Here is a 15,461-nt window from a genome sequence, read left to right as displayed (position 1 = left end):
TCCATTGTATATATGTGCCACATCTTCTTTATCCATTCATCTGTCGATGGACATTTAGGTTAGTTCCATGTCCTGGCTATTGTAAATAGTGCTGCAATGAACATTGTGGTACAAGTCTCTTTTTGAATTACAGTTTTCTCAGGGTATATGCCTAGTATTGGGATTGCTGGGTCATATGGTGATTCTATTTTTAGTTTTTTAAGGAACCTCCATACTGTTCTCCATGGTGGCTGTATCAATTTACATTCCCCCCAACAGTGCAGGAGGGTTCCCTTTTCTCCACACCCTCTCCAGCATTTACTGTTTCTAGATTTTTTGATAATGGCCACTCTGACCGGCATGAGGTGATACCTCATTGTAGTTTTGATTTGCATTTCTCTAATAATTAGTGATGTTGAGCATCTTTTCATGTGCCTCTTGGCCATCTGTATGTCTTCCTTGGTGAAATGTCTACTTAGGTCTTCCGCCCATTTTTTAATTGGATTGTTTGTTTTTTTGATATTGAGCTCCATGAGCTGTTTGTACATTTTGGAGATTAATCTTTTGTCTGTTGTTTCATTTGTAAATATTTTCTCCCATTCTGAGGGCTGTCTTTTTGTCTTGTTTATGGTGAAACCTAGCTTTTTGAACTGCTGGGTTCAGTAAATATCTATGCAAGTCCCAGTTTGCAGGAAGAACTCAAGAAAGATTCAGATCCTCAAAAGGTTATGCACAGAGTTATTATATGACCCAGCAACTCTACTCCTAGGAATATACCCAAGAGAAATGAAAGTATAAGCCCACACAAAAACCTTGTTCATACATTAATGTTCGCTGTAGCATTATTCACAACAACCACAAGGTGGAAACAACCCAAATGTCCATGGACAAATGAATGGATAAACAAAATGTGATATATGTACAATGGAATAAAAGTCTTAAAAAGGCTTATTCAGCCTTAAAAGGGAGTGAAATTCTGAAACATGCTATAATGTGAATGAACCTTGAAGACATTATGCTCAGTGAAATAAGCCAGACACAAAAAGACAAATACCATATGATTCCACTAATAAGAGGTACCTAGGATCATCAAATTCATAAAAACAGGAAGTAGAATGGTGGTTGCCAGGGGCTGGGGAGAGGAGAGAATGGGGAGTTATTGTTTTAATTGGCACAGTTTCTGTTTGAGAAGATGAAAAAGTTCTAGAAATGGATGGTGGTGATGGTTGCATAACAACGTGAATGTACTTTATGCCAGTGTACACCTAGAAATGGTTGAAATGGTAAATTTTATGTTATGTGTATTTTACCACAATAAAAGAATGGATATTCAGAAACAGAACTGAATTATAATAAAACAAAGCTGTATTTAGAGAAAAATATAGCTTTATATATATTTATCAAGAAACAAGAAAGATTAAAAAAATAAGCTAAGCATTTGCTATGGTCTGAATGTTTACGTCCCTCCAAAATTCATATATTGAAATCCTAATGTCTGACATGATGGTGTTAGGATGTGAGGTGTCTGGGAGGTACTTAGGTTATGAGGGTGGAGCTATCATGAATGGGTTTAGTGTTCTTATAAGCGGCCCCACAGAGATCCCTTGCCACTTCTACCACTTCACACTCATTAAACTGGCAAGAAGGCTGAGAAATGCCAATGCTAGAAAAGACAGAGATGCAGTGATAGGAACTCTCATGCATGCTGGGCGAGTAGAGCCAGGTGCAGGCCTTCTGGGAACATTCCTGTCCTACTGAGTCACATTGAGTCATATGCACTTGCTATCCTTCTTAAGGTAAAAGGGACAAGGATGTTCACCGCAGTGTAATTTGTGGTGACAGAACAAAGGCAATCTGGATATCTAGCATCTAGTAGACAACTATAAAGTACAGTAGGTAAGAACAACGAAGTGGACACAGAAGATGGAGCAGTTGAAAGTAACAAAGAAGACATATGTACAGCTGTATCATTTACTTAAATCAACACACAGACACACAAAACAATTCACCAGTTTTAAGGTTATCCAACAATAAAAGGGTCTCTATTAACCACATTAGAGTGGTTTCCTATGGGAAGGAGGGGAATGGGGATAAAGGGAATAAACAGAGAAGAGAACAACTTTCTGTGGAACAATGATGGTAATGTGGCAAGAATGAAGAAAACGACTACCTCAGTTCTCTACAAGTAAGATCCGAAAGAGAGTCCCTTTGGAAGAAAACCTCTGACCCAAGGGGATTCTCAGCCACAACCACATCATCCAACCAGGGCACCACCCAGACACAGGAACCACTGGGAGTGAGGTCAGTACCCGAGTCTCCAGGCTGTCAGTGGCATTGGCCTGGCTGCTTCTGGCTGCCAAGAGCTGCTGTCTGGTATCCTCCAAATTCTGCTCAGCAAGTGTTTTCTGTAAGTTGAAAGAAGAGTAAAAGAAAATAGTCATTTCTCCATTGAATAAATATTTACTGACATCTACACCACACTACGATTTGTGCGAGGCACGAGGGACACAAGTACGCACCAAAAAACCCAAAACAGTTAACAGAGATAAAATTCACACATCATAAAGTATACATATAAAGTATACATAAAGTATAAATTTGACAGTTTTTTGACCTTGAGGCTGGGGCAAAAACTAACCAAAAAAGTATATAATAGAGTGTAATGGTGTCCACAAAGGAGCAGCACAGAGCAGGAGATCCTCACTGCCTCAGGAAACTAGGAGGCTTCATTCTTCACAGGTGGCCAGGGCCCAAGGGAGCACCCAGGCAGAGGGATGACACTAGAGGTATGAAACAGCTGGAGGTATCTGGGGAGCTACAGCTTGCCAAAAGTCAAGGTGATGATGGGTTCAGGTCATGAAACAAGACTAGAAAGTTAGGCAAAGGGCCAGATTATGAGAAAAGCTTTTTATGCCACAGAAGGAAGTTTGAACTTAATTCTGTAGCAAATATTTTTCAAAGTGGAGTCATCCAAACACTTGCATTAGACTCATCTGGGTGGGTGGAGGAGTTTTTAAGTTTGAGGCTTTATTCCAGGTCTACTAAAATCAGAATTTCTGAGAGTACGGCAAGACATACATATATATATATATATATATATATATATATATGTATATATATATATATTTCTTTTTCTCCCCCAAATTTTTGGCTTGCAAGATCTCAGTTTCCTGACCAGGGATTGAACCTGGGCCACTGCAGTAAAAGTGCCGATTCCTAACCACTGGACTGCCAGGGAATTCCCTAGAAATGTATACTTCAAACAAACTCACCAAGTAACTCCTATGCACACTTAACTTTATAACAATGATGGTGGCACAGTAATGATTATAATATTAATAGCTGAAATATACTGAGACCCCATGATGTGCTAATTCTAATCATTTCCCAATAACAATTCTATGTGTTTGATACAATTTTAACCCTATTTTACAGAGGGGGAAGAAAACACAAAAAGATTAAGTTACTTGCTCTAAGTCAAAAATTAGTAAGTAGAAGAGGTAAAGTGCAAACCTAGGGAGCCTGGTTCTAGAAACCAATCTATACCTTAGAAACCACGTTATACTCACTATAGACTGTAGGGTAATTGTGGAAGCTCTTTATGGGAGTGATATAGTCAGAAACGTTGTTTGGAAAGATGAGTTTAGTGGTGACGTGGAAGACTGTGTCAGAGGGTGCAGGAGAGGGTATAGGCTAGTCTGGAGACTTCTAACACAGACTAGGCCAGAGTGGCTGGAAACCTGAAGTACAGCAGTGGCAGTGGAGATGGACACATTTAGTTGAAACTGACTGAAGACAGAAAGTGAGGGGCTAATCTAGGCCCAAGGCTTGGGTTTTGTCACCTCTGTCATGTAGGAGAGAGCAGAATGTGGGCAGACAACAAGCAAGTTCACCTACACCACTGGGCTAGAGGCCAGTTGGCTCAACTGCCTCCTTCGGCTAAGGAGAGCCCACTTGCTGCCCAAAGCAATTCTCGCTCACGCCAAAGGCAGATGGTAACTACTTTCCTTGGCCAATGTAAAGTACAACGGGTAGGGAAGGAAAGCAGGGCAGTAAGACAACAACCCAAATGGCGTAAATCACTAGGTGGGGTTTATCGGTGATCAGGATGCCACTCCTTCACACGCATCTCTGAACAAAGTGCTCCCTTTCCTTCAGGAAAACGTCACACACAGGCAACATGATGCTGATTTTATCATAAGCAGAACAATCAAAAGTTGGAGGAAGTGATCTTTTCACCAAGCTCTTTGAAGACTCTCTGGCTCTGAAACTCTAGGATTTTATGAAATCTCCAGTGTTACCACGGCCCTCCCAACACTGGCCAGCCCAAAGGGAGCTAGTTACCTCTTTTAGAAGTTCCTGCACATGTTCTTCTCCTGATAAGTTCTGCTCCAGTCTCTTCTCCAAGGATGCAACCTTCTCCTGCAAATGTGTGATGAGTTTTTCTTTCTCTTGAGTTTCAGCAGTGGCCTGCAGGTGAAAGCAGAGATTACATTACACTGTCTCTCTCCCTCCCTTCCTGTATCCTCTAGAATCACCATGTTTCTCTGAAATTCTGTTTCCAACTGCATCCTAGAATAACATACAGCCAGGAGATCTTCCCTGAAAATGGAACAGAGAATATATGAGATCAGAACCGAACACTACTCAGGTATCCGTTTCAGGCCTATTGCAGCAAGCAGCAAACGCTCCCAAATTTAAGCACCTGGCAATCCGGGAAGGAAGAATGCTATTACGTCTGTGGAATCTAGCCAGGACCCTGCGAAGATGTTCCTCCTCTCTAAAATATCCCCTGTGTTGTCATGATCTACTAGCTAAAGGAATGCTCCCCCTCCCACTCTCATCAAGCATAGGTTTAATCCTATTAATCCAGAGGCCAACAGGACCTACAACTTTACACCAGATGCCAAGAACCAGCAGAGGTAATTCCACTGAAGAAGCTCCCAGCCAGCCCTACAATGACCTACAGAACAATACGCCTGGAAACGTGGGGCTGGATGAAGCAGTCATGATGCCACTGTAGCTGCCTTAAGGCTGAAGACAGAACTGAAACAAACAATGATATTCACCCTGGCTCACAGGACAGGGAGCACCTCTGAATCACAGCAGCACCTTACACCATGGCCCCAGATCACCAGCTGCCCACTTATTTATTTCAGTCTACCTCTTTAGCAGTGATGGTAGTGGTGGCAGTGGTGGGTTGGGACTACATTTGGTCCTTTCACAACTGTCAGTCTCCAAATACTGCTCAACATCAAAGCTGAGGATCCAGAATCCTTTGAATATACAATTTCTTAGCTCACAGTGGTCCTTACATCCACTGAACATGCCCATTCTCCACTCCAAAATAAGGTTGCATGGCATCAACATTTCATTGTGAAGACTTGAACCTCCTCACAAATACTGTGCTTCCTCAAATTCCCTCACCTTATGATCTGCTGCTCCATCTCAAGCCACAGACTTTCATGTTTAGCTTGCAACCCAGCCAGTTTTCTCCTCAGAATAAGATGTAGCTACTTGGGCCTAGGATTTTGGGAAGAAGCACTTGTCATTCTGAATTCTCACAGGGGTGACAACATATATAGTGGAGGAGAAGTTTGAAGAATGGATTCAAGATCACATAATTCGGGCTTCCCTGGTGGCGCAATGGTTAAGAATCTGCCTGCCAACGCAAGGGACACGGGTTCGAGCCCTGGTCTGGGAAGATCCCACATGCCGCGGAGCAACTAAGCCCATGCGCCACAACTACTGAGCCTGTGAGCCACAACTACTGAAGCCTGCATGCCTAGAGCCCATGCTCCACAAAAAGAGAAGCCACTGCAATGAGAAGCCTGCTCACCACAACGAAGGATAGCCCCCGCTCACTGCAACTAGAGGAAGCCCACGCGCAGCAACGAAGACCCAACGCAGCCAAAAATAAGTAAATTAAAAAAAAAAGATCCCATAATTCAAAAACTTTTATCAAGCCTATACTCTATGTGTTGTCTCTAGGAATATAATCAGCTATAGTTACTGACCCATAGAAGCATGGAGGCTCCTGGTAAAAAGAGATATACACACAGTTAATTATAAAACAATACAATCATGCTGTAACAGAGAGACATGCAAGGTGCTATGAGATATCAGAGGCAGAAGGGATTAACGGGGGCAATCAGATCAGGCCTCCTAAGCAGGCAAGTCCAGGTGGAAGATGGGGGAGAGGAACAAGCATTCTGGGTAAAAGGCAGCATGTGTAAAGGGGTAAACAGACAAGTTCAACATGACCAGGGGGCTGGGTGAAGAGGAAAGAAGAAGTGAAGACAACTGCCAAGTCTGTGGCTCAGATACCTGGATGAATAGTAACATTATGCAAAGCAGAGAATACAGGAGGGAGAGGTAGTCTGATAGGAAAGAAAAAAGTTTTGGCCCAGCTGACCCATCTTTAATGGGTCTCTTACTAACAATGTTGATAACAGTAATAATTACAATAGCATGGTGCAGGAGCAGCTACAGTTTGCAAAGCATGTGCAAGCTCATCCTCTAGTCCTTACAACCACCCTTCAGTGTGTCCATTTACAGGGAAATTGAAGCTTAGGGACTACTAGCCCAACAGCACACACCTTGGTGACAGAATAAGGATTCAAATCCAAGCCTTCTTGACCCAAAGTCTGTACTCCTTATATTACACATCAGTATGAACTTGAGAGATACATGTGACCCTTTCCAGTAACAACCAAGAGAACAAACAAGTCTTATATAAGTCACCGTGTTGGGCAGAGTCAGGAACAGAAGAATCAGTTGCCAATTTCCATTTAGTTTTCTTGTGCACCATATCCCACACAGAGCAACTCCCCACACTCTGGCTGTTTTACTTCAAGCCCTCAGCACCTAATGTGCTACAGCTAACACCATACTTAATGGTGAGAAACTCAAAGATTTTCCCACTAAGATCAGGTACAAGGCAAGGATGTCCCCTCTCACTACTCCTTTTCAACATCATCTGGAAGTTCTTGCTAATGCAATAAGACAAGAAAAGGAAATAAAAGGAATGGAAGGCTTCCCTGGTGGCACAGTGGTTAAGAATCCGCCTGCCAATGCAGGGGACATGGATTCGAGCCCTGGTCCAGGAAGATCCCACATGCCATGGAGCAACTGAGCCTGTGCACCACAACTACTGAGCCTGCGCTCTAGAGCCTGCGAGCCACAACTACTGAGCTCGTGTGCCACAACTACTGAAGCCCGTGCACCTAGAGCCCGTGCTCTGCAACAAGAGAAGCCACTGCAATGAGAAGCCCGCAAACTGCAACCAAGAGTAGACCCTGCTCGCCACAACTAGAGAAAGCCTGCACGCAGCAATGAAGACCCAACGCTGCCAAATAAATAAATAAATAAACCTTTCTGGAAAAAATTATAGAACCTTATTGAGAGTCATTTTTAAAGTAACAGTAACATTGAATATCTAGAGAGACAGACACTGTGTTCTTGGATAAGAAAACTCACATGATAAAGTAATCAATGTTCTGCAAATGCATCTTCAGAGTCAACGCAATTCCAATCAATATCCCACCAGGTGTGTGTTTGTTTGTTTATTTATTTATTTATTTAAGGCTGTGCGCAGGCTTTCTCTAGTTGTGGCGAGTGGAGGCTACTCCTCATTGCGGTGTGCAAGCTTCTCATTGCAGTGGCTTCTCTTGTTGCGGAGCACGGGCTCCAGGCACACGGGCTTCAGTAGGTGTGGCTCACAGGCTCTAGAGCGCAGGTTCAGTAGTTGTGGTGCACAGGCTTAGTTAGTTGCTCCATGGCATGTGGGATCTTCCCGGACCAGGGCTTGAACCCATGCCCCCTTCATCTTTTCCAATTTTTCCTGGAGACATCCGCAGCCTGGACAATATCAACAGACACTCTCTTCCCTCTGGCATCTGGTTTGGTTCAAGGTTGCTTTTGCGCAGGTGACGGTGCTGGAGGCTGGGACGTCCACGATCAAGGTGCCAGCATGGTCACCTCTGGTGAAGGCTCATTTCCTAGTTCATAGCTGGCACTTCTTTCTGTGTCCTCACCTGGCAGAGAGGCTAATGGTCTTTCTGGAGCCTCTCCACCAGGTTTTTTAAGGTGCCTGACAAGTTGTTCTGTGGAAGAGCAATAGGCCAACGATATTCAAAATACTCCTGAAAAAGAACTAGGTACCGAGACTTGTCTTGTCAGACACCAGGACTTATCCTAATACTGTAGCTAGTAAGGCAATGCTTAGTATTGTGCAAATACCACAGGTGCATACACCCCGAAGTCCAGGAGTGGTTCCATGTACAAATGGAAAACTGAATCATGATAAAGCTGGCATTGCAGATCAGTGAGAAGACAGATTTTTCAATAAATGGTACTAAAACAATTAAAATAAAAATAAGACACAGATCCCTTTCTCACACCAAAATCACATTTCAGGTATGTTAAAGACTTGAAAATAAAGTCAAGACTCTAAAATTTTCAGATAATAATATAGGAGAATAATGTTATGATTCCAAGTGAGGAAAGGTTTTTTTAAAGAGACAAAGTATAAATTTAAAGGAAAATAATAAATTCAACTGTACTAAAATGAAGAGCATATGTTCAACAGAAGAAACCATAAAGAGTGTGAAGGCAAAGCCCAAACTGGGAGAACACATTTGCAGCCCACATAACTGACCGAGGGGCATGGCAGCCAGGATACATATAAAGAACTCTAACGATTAGTGAGAAAAAGACAGAAAATGTAATAGAAAATGGGCCAAAGATTTGAACCAGCACTTCACAGAAGAGCACGAATGACTGATAAACATATGAAAATATGCTGAACTTCATTAATAATCTGGGAAAAGCAAATTAAAATCATGGTGAGAGGGAATTCCCTGGTGGTCCAGTGGTTAGGACTCTGCGCTTTCACTGCCGAGGACCCAGGTTCAATCCCTGTTCGGGGAACTAAAATCCTGCAAGCCATGCAGCGTGGCCAGATTGGCAAAAATTAAAAGTCTGACAATATATCACCTGTCAAGGAAGCAGAGGAACCCAAATTCTTATACACTGCTGGTGAATGTTTGTAAATTACTACAACTACTATGGAAAAACTGGGCATTACCTAGTAAAGTTGAAAAGTACAAATCTTTTGACCCTAACTTTTCACATCTCAAATATACCCTACAGTTAACTCATTCACAGGCAGACAAAAGTTCACAGCAGCCTTGTTTGTAAAAGCAAAAACCAGAAACACCTTAATGCCCACTGTCAATAGAATGGATAAATGAATTTTAGTAACTTCATACTACACAGTTGAGAAAAGATTAAATTATAGCGGCATGTGTCCATATGAATGTGTCTCAGAATACAACCTTGAGCACAGAAAGGTAGCATTAGAAGAATACCTACAGCACTTCATTTATATAATGTTAACAAGCATGATAAATGAAAGAAGCCACTGTTTAGGGATAAAATTGTAAAGCAAAGCTAGGAAGTGGAGTAATTTCTAGATAAGCTTACTTAAGAAGGTAAAAAGAATGTGATGGAAGAGTAAAGGGCACACCAGGAATCTCAAAGGTAAACAAACTGTTCTCTTTCTTAACCTGTGGGGTAGTAGCTACGTGGCAGTTCATTAGCTTGTTACACTATTTACCTTACTTATGTTTCATAAATATTATTTCATATCTACTCAATATTAACAAGGACAACAAAGAAAAGGACTCTAAACTCATCATCTTTATGAGAAAACTGACCTTCCTTTAGTGCTATCTTAGCCTGATGACTGACAGCATCAGCCACTCAGGTGATTAAGCCAGAAACCCAGAAATCACCCCAAACACCTCCTTTCCTCTTGCTCCTCTCCTGTATTTACCACATTACCAAGTGGGTCCGTCTCCTCACGATTTCTTAAATTTGTCTCCTCCCCCGTCATTTCCACCCCGAGTCTTGTCAAAGTCACCGTCTAATGCCTGCACAACTGCAATAGCTTCCTAACTGGAAACCCTTTCAATGTTTCCTCTAACAGCCAGAGTAATCCTCTCCCTCACTCTGTGTTACCCTTCCAGGCTTCTTCCACTTCCTTGAAGGCGCTACTCCCTTTACTGCCTCAGTTTCTGGGTTTATTGTTCATACTATTTCCTATTTAAAATTCTCTGCCATCATTCCTACCCTCACAAGCTTCAGTAGTTCATCTCAGTTCAAGTGTTACTTCCGCAAGGAAAGTGTCCTATGACTCCAACGCTAGATCTGATTTGATGCCCTCTTACAGGATCTCACAGCATCCTGTGGTTTTCCTTCACAGCAACACATCATAGTTTGTAATTATATATCTATGTGATTATTGATTAATGTCTCACTTCCCCTCTAGACTAAATTCCACAAGGGCAAGGGTGATATCTGTTTTGCTCACCCTAGTATTTCTAACACCCAGCACAGAGCTCAGAACTTGACACATAATAAAACTCAAATTATATTTTTAGAATGAATGAGGGAACTCAGTGGGACCAGAGTCTGGAAAATTACCTTTTCCAATTATGAAATGGATGGATGGTTCTAATATCAAACGGTCCCGTGAATCCCAAAGTTTTGTGTCTGTTATTCTCTCCAACCCCCCCCCCCCCCGCAAAATGTATTCTATACCCTTCTGTCTTCTCTGCTTCCTGCTGTCCTACCCATCCTTGAAATTCCAGTTCCTCCAGGAACAGTTCCTTGACTCCTGCACTGGAAATGCACTCTCCCTATGGCATATCCTTTGCATTTGAAAAATCCGTTTCACTTATTTGGGACTTACTGAGTTGTGAACTTTTTTCTTGTCAAACAGGAGGTTTGAGTTCTATCATGAAACAGTAGGCCTCTGAGACAAAACACTATAGGTGTCTAGATCTATTTACTGGGTGCTCCTTGTTGTGAGTCAACAAAGCCCCGTGGAACAAGCATGAGCTTTGGAGTAAGACTTGGGTTAGAATTCAGCTCTGTCACTTACCGTGTAACTTTGAACAAGGTATATGACCTCTCTCGGCTTCTATTTAGGTATCTGTAAGTATGCTAATAGCTAGAAGGGGTATATAGACTTCTCTTTTACACAAATCTTACTGTACTGTAATAATACTGTAAGTCTCTGGTGCACTTGAGATTAGTGGTTCTCAGGGGATGAGGGTAGGGTTTTGGGTACCACCTGTTAGGGGGTGTTTTGTCTATATGAGGATAAGGGCTGGCTTGTCAATGCCTGAAGGATGCTGCTGGCATTCAGAACACAGGGGCCAGGAAAACTAAATGTCCTGCAATGCATGGGACAATCATACAGTACATATTGTTCTGCTCAAAATGGTAAGGAACACACCACTGAGAAACACTACAGTCAATAATGATATTATTATTGTTCACCCTTATATTCTCAGAATTTAGCACGGGCCTAGAGTAGAAGGGCAAAAAATGTATGTTAGCCAAACAAAAAAAACGAACAGTAATGATATCATTTATGTGCGTTTGAACAAATCGGATTAGAGCCACGTATGTCAAAGGTACAAGCCTAGCCACGTCAACCACCGCTGTTGTGTCTTCTTGTGCTCAAGGTCCATGACATAGTAGTTTACAAGTCTGAGCAGATCAAATGGTGTGCTTTGACAGTTCCTGTCAGGACAATACTGACCTCTTCTGTTAAGCAACCCTCGCTCAACTACATGGCCCCTTCCATCTGGATGCAGCCTGGCTACACCAGGAACTAGGGCAATGTGGACTGCATGAGAAACAGAACTTTCACCAGCCACCCTGAGGCGCAAATTTCTGACAGATATAGTTTTTACCCCATTCATGAATCCTAGCAACTTGTGTCCACTCCTAGTCCTCTACTTACCTTTTGCAAATCAATGGAAAGTTGCTGAACGAAGGCTTGGAGTTCCTGTTCCTTCTGCTCCAGGGCTGTGATCTTATTTTCTGCACCTGTTTTTGAAGCTGTCACATGATCTCTTTATTGAAAGAAAGCAGACAATGAACAAATTTGGATATCCCACCTAAGACACATTCTTCCACAGGAAAAACACAGATGGTTCTTTACATGTCAGGGCTGCAAACATTAGCCTTGTGAAGATTATCAGTGGAAAAGACTTCTTCACTCTCTCTGAAGCAGGAGGCCCAAGAGAAAAATTCCACTCAGGTTTAGGCAAGAAATCTTTATCTACCTTTGGCTATTCAATAGCTTAGCAACTCTAAAACATACTAAATTGCTCGGCAGGGTTGGAGTGTCTGAGCCTAGGCAGGTGAAGGGGAATGAGGGTTTGGAGGAGGTAGGGGGGTCCTAAAGCCCTAGGCAGGTAAGGATAAGTCCAGAAGACCTTGCCAGAGTTAAGATCAGGAAGTGCTACAGTGAGCAATGGGGAAAGACAGGTTGGCTGTAACCAGAGCTACACTAACACCGCTACCCATGTGCCCCACAGACCAAGCAAGAACCTCTGCTCTTCCAGCGTTGAGTAGTTTCTCTGAAGCTCTTCTATCTTCTGGCTTAAGTCTGCTGACAGCTGGTTGGAGATCATCAACTCCTCCTGGGTGCGACTAAGTTCTCTGGTACGTGCTTCCAATTCTTGCTCCATTTTCCCCAAACTTTCTTCTTTTTTTAAAAGCTGATACAAAGATAGAAAGTTTCACTGGACCACTACTAAGAAATACACTTGTAAAAAAATCTGGACAAGGACTTCCCTGATGGTCCAGTGGTTAAGAATCTGCCTTCCAATGCAGGGGAGGCGGTTCAATCCCTGGTCAGGGAAGATCCCACAGGCCATGGGGCAACTAAGCCCACATGCCCCAACTACTGAGCCTGCGCATCTCAACTAGAGAGCCTGCGTGCTGCAAACTACAGAGCCCATGCGCTCTGGAGCCTGCGTGCCGCAACTACAGAGCCCACGTGCCCTGGAGCCCACGTGCCCCAACTAGAGAGAAGCCCGCATGTTGCAGTGAAGAGCCAGCGTGATTTGGAGCCCGCACACCACAACTAGAGAGAAGCCCACATGTCACAATGAAGATCCCACGTGCCGCAACTAAGACCCAACGCAGCCAAAAATAATAAAAATAAAATAAATAAATTAAAAATAAAATCTGGGACTTCCCTGGTGGTGCAGTGGTTAAGAATCCGCCTGCCAATGCAGGGGACAGGGGTTCGATCCCTGGTCTGGGAAGATCCCACGTGCTGCGGAGCAACTAAGCCCATGTGCCACAACTACTGAGCCTGTGCTCTAGAGCCCGCGAGCCACAACTATTGAAGCCCGCACACCTAGAGCCCATGCTCTGCAACAAGAGTAGCCACTGCAACGAGAAGTCCGCGCACCATAATGAACAGTAGCCCCCGGGCTTCCCTGGTGGCGCAGTGGTTGAGAGTCTGCCTGCCGATGCAGGGGACACGGGTTCATGCCCTGGTCCGGGAAGATCCTACATGCCGCGGAGCGGCTGGGCCCGTGAGCCATGGCCGCTGAGCCTGCGTGTCTGGAGCCTGTGCTCCGCAACGGGAGAGGCCACAACAGTGAGAGGCCCGCGTACCGCAAAAAAAAAAAAAAAAAAGAATAGCCCCCGCTTGCCGCAACTAGAGAAAGCCCGCATGTAGCAACAAAGACCCAATGCAGCCAAAAATAAATTAATTAATAAATTACAAAAAATCTGGACCAATAAGGCAAGCTTTCATAACATTTTTGTGAGCTTAGAAGGGGTCTCATATGCCCAGTAGTTTAAAAAGGAAAAGGAAATACATTTCAAACAGAACTTTTCCACTTTAACAAACTGAAAAACATACAAATATGATTAGTATCAAAGACAACTAAGGTATGCTTATCAGCAGTTAGAGAGTGATGACTAGCAAAATCATCTATTCAGGATTTAGCTTCTAAAACAAAAACGCATACCATGTGCTTTACTTTACTTAGTTCCTGCTGCTGGAACCCCTCTAATTCATCCATTTCATCTCTCCTTTGGAAAAGATTCAAACTCTGGTTCTTCATTTCCTGTAACTGAGCTGTCAGAAACCTTTTATCCTATGCAAAAGAAGATATCAGCTCAGGCAACTAGGACATTAGAAATCCGTATTATACAAGTAGAATTCTTAATAAAGGAAAATCTGAAGACAATTTCTTATCAGCAGCAATAATACATTGATAATGGGAAGCTTTACGGTAATTATTTACAAAATTATCTATAAATTCTTTAAGTTAGAAATAAATATGTTTTAAATGATAGCTGTGAAAAGGGGAACAAGAGCAACAATTAACACTTGAAAAGTGCTTAAGTTTGATTAGCAATTGCAGACATCCATTTTACATGTCTATCTCAATGACACACTGAACTGGTTGAATAACATGAATAACTGGAACAAGACTGAATGCTCTTAAAAAATTAGATGCATTTAAGTAGAACTAATTTTGGTTAGTAAGTTCAGATAGCAAGTCAACAAAAATTAGACATGACTGGTGTCAGGAGGTTACAATTTACTAAATAATAGCTTCCTGAGATGGATTCTATTCAGGACAAACCCTGTTGTCGCAGTTTCCAATTCTTGATTAAAAATAAATTAAAACTGGGGGGGGAGGGGTGGTGGGACTGGGAGATTGGGATTGACATATATACACTAATATGTACAAAACGGATAACTAATAAGGACCTGCTGTATAAAAAATAAATTTAAAAAAAATTTTAAAAAAAGAACTTGCTGTATAAAAAAATTAAATAAAAAAAAATTGAAACAGTCTAAAAATAACACTTCCAAAAATCACAGTGGCTTAAAAGACCTACATAGATGCCTCATTACTCTTTCCTGGTCTAAAATATTTCCCAACCTCTCCTGCGGTAGGGCGGGGGGATGGAGAGAAAAGATCTTAGTGAACTGAAGTAGATTTTATTTAGTTCAGTCCTATATGGATTCCCCCTTTACCATAATTTTAAAAGATGAAAAAATAGTCCAATGAGAATTCAACTGCTACAATCTTAAGAGTTTCTTTCAAGACAAGAAAACTTTAACCTAACCCATACCTTCATATTTAAGAAGACCATAATTAACACCACGTTTAGATATATATTTTTTAAGCACAAGTTTCTTTGGGACATAGCTTGACTCTTCTGTAATTCTTTCCTTACGTAAATACGTTAAGGCATTCTGATAGCTTGGGTAATCAGATTTCTACAGAACACACAAAGAAAATCGCTGGTTTAACTTCGTGTTTCATCCCAAGAATGGAGCAATAATAAAACTCATCTGTTTAATAAAATTAACAGTAAATATATTTTACAACTGAATATATCAATCTAAGAAATAATTTTCTGGACTTCCCTGGCAGTCCAGCGGTTAGGACTCTGTGCTCCCAATGCAGGGGGCACAGGTTCGATCCCTGGTTGGGGAACTAAGATCCTGCATGCCACATGGTGTGGCAAAAAAAAAATAGAAAAAGAAAAGAAATAATTTTCTACCATAAAGAGTAACTTAGGAGTACTCAATGAAAACAAGGAATGAATTAGGAAGCAGCACATAATGTGGGCTGAGCAAA

At 42.2% G+C, this 15,461-nt stretch overlaps 1 protein-coding gene across 4 annotated transcripts in view; it reads right to left on the bottom strand.

The window, feature by feature from the left end:
• The window catches only part of GOLGA1 (golgin A1), a 52,205-nt gene that overhangs the window by 24,414 nt on the left and 12,330 nt on the right, over nt 1-15,461 (bottom strand). For all 4 annotated transcript variants that reach the window (XM_060154371.1, XM_060154372.1, XM_060154374.1 and 1 more), the window contains 5 exons: nt 13,830-13,958; nt 12,391-12,560; nt 11,798-11,909; nt 4,324-4,449; nt 2,289-2,384 (listed from right to left, as the gene is read on the bottom strand). In XM_060154371.1, coding sequence (XP_060010354.1) covers nt 2,289-2,384; nt 4,324-4,449; nt 11,798-11,909; nt 12,391-12,560; nt 13,830-13,958 — 633 coding nt within the window. The remainder of the gene's footprint in view (nt 1-2,288; nt 2,385-4,323; nt 4,450-11,797; nt 11,910-12,390; nt 12,561-13,829; nt 13,959-15,461) is intronic.

Source organism: Lagenorhynchus albirostris, chromosome 7 (genome assembly GCF_949774975.1).
Source record: "Lagenorhynchus albirostris chromosome 7, mLagAlb1.1, whole genome shotgun sequence".
Classification (NCBI taxonomy): domain Eukaryota; kingdom Metazoa; phylum Chordata; class Mammalia; order Artiodactyla; family Delphinidae; genus Lagenorhynchus; species Lagenorhynchus albirostris.
The sequence above is the reverse complement of the archived record's forward strand: the minus strand, read 5'-3'. Positions and strand labels throughout refer to the sequence as shown.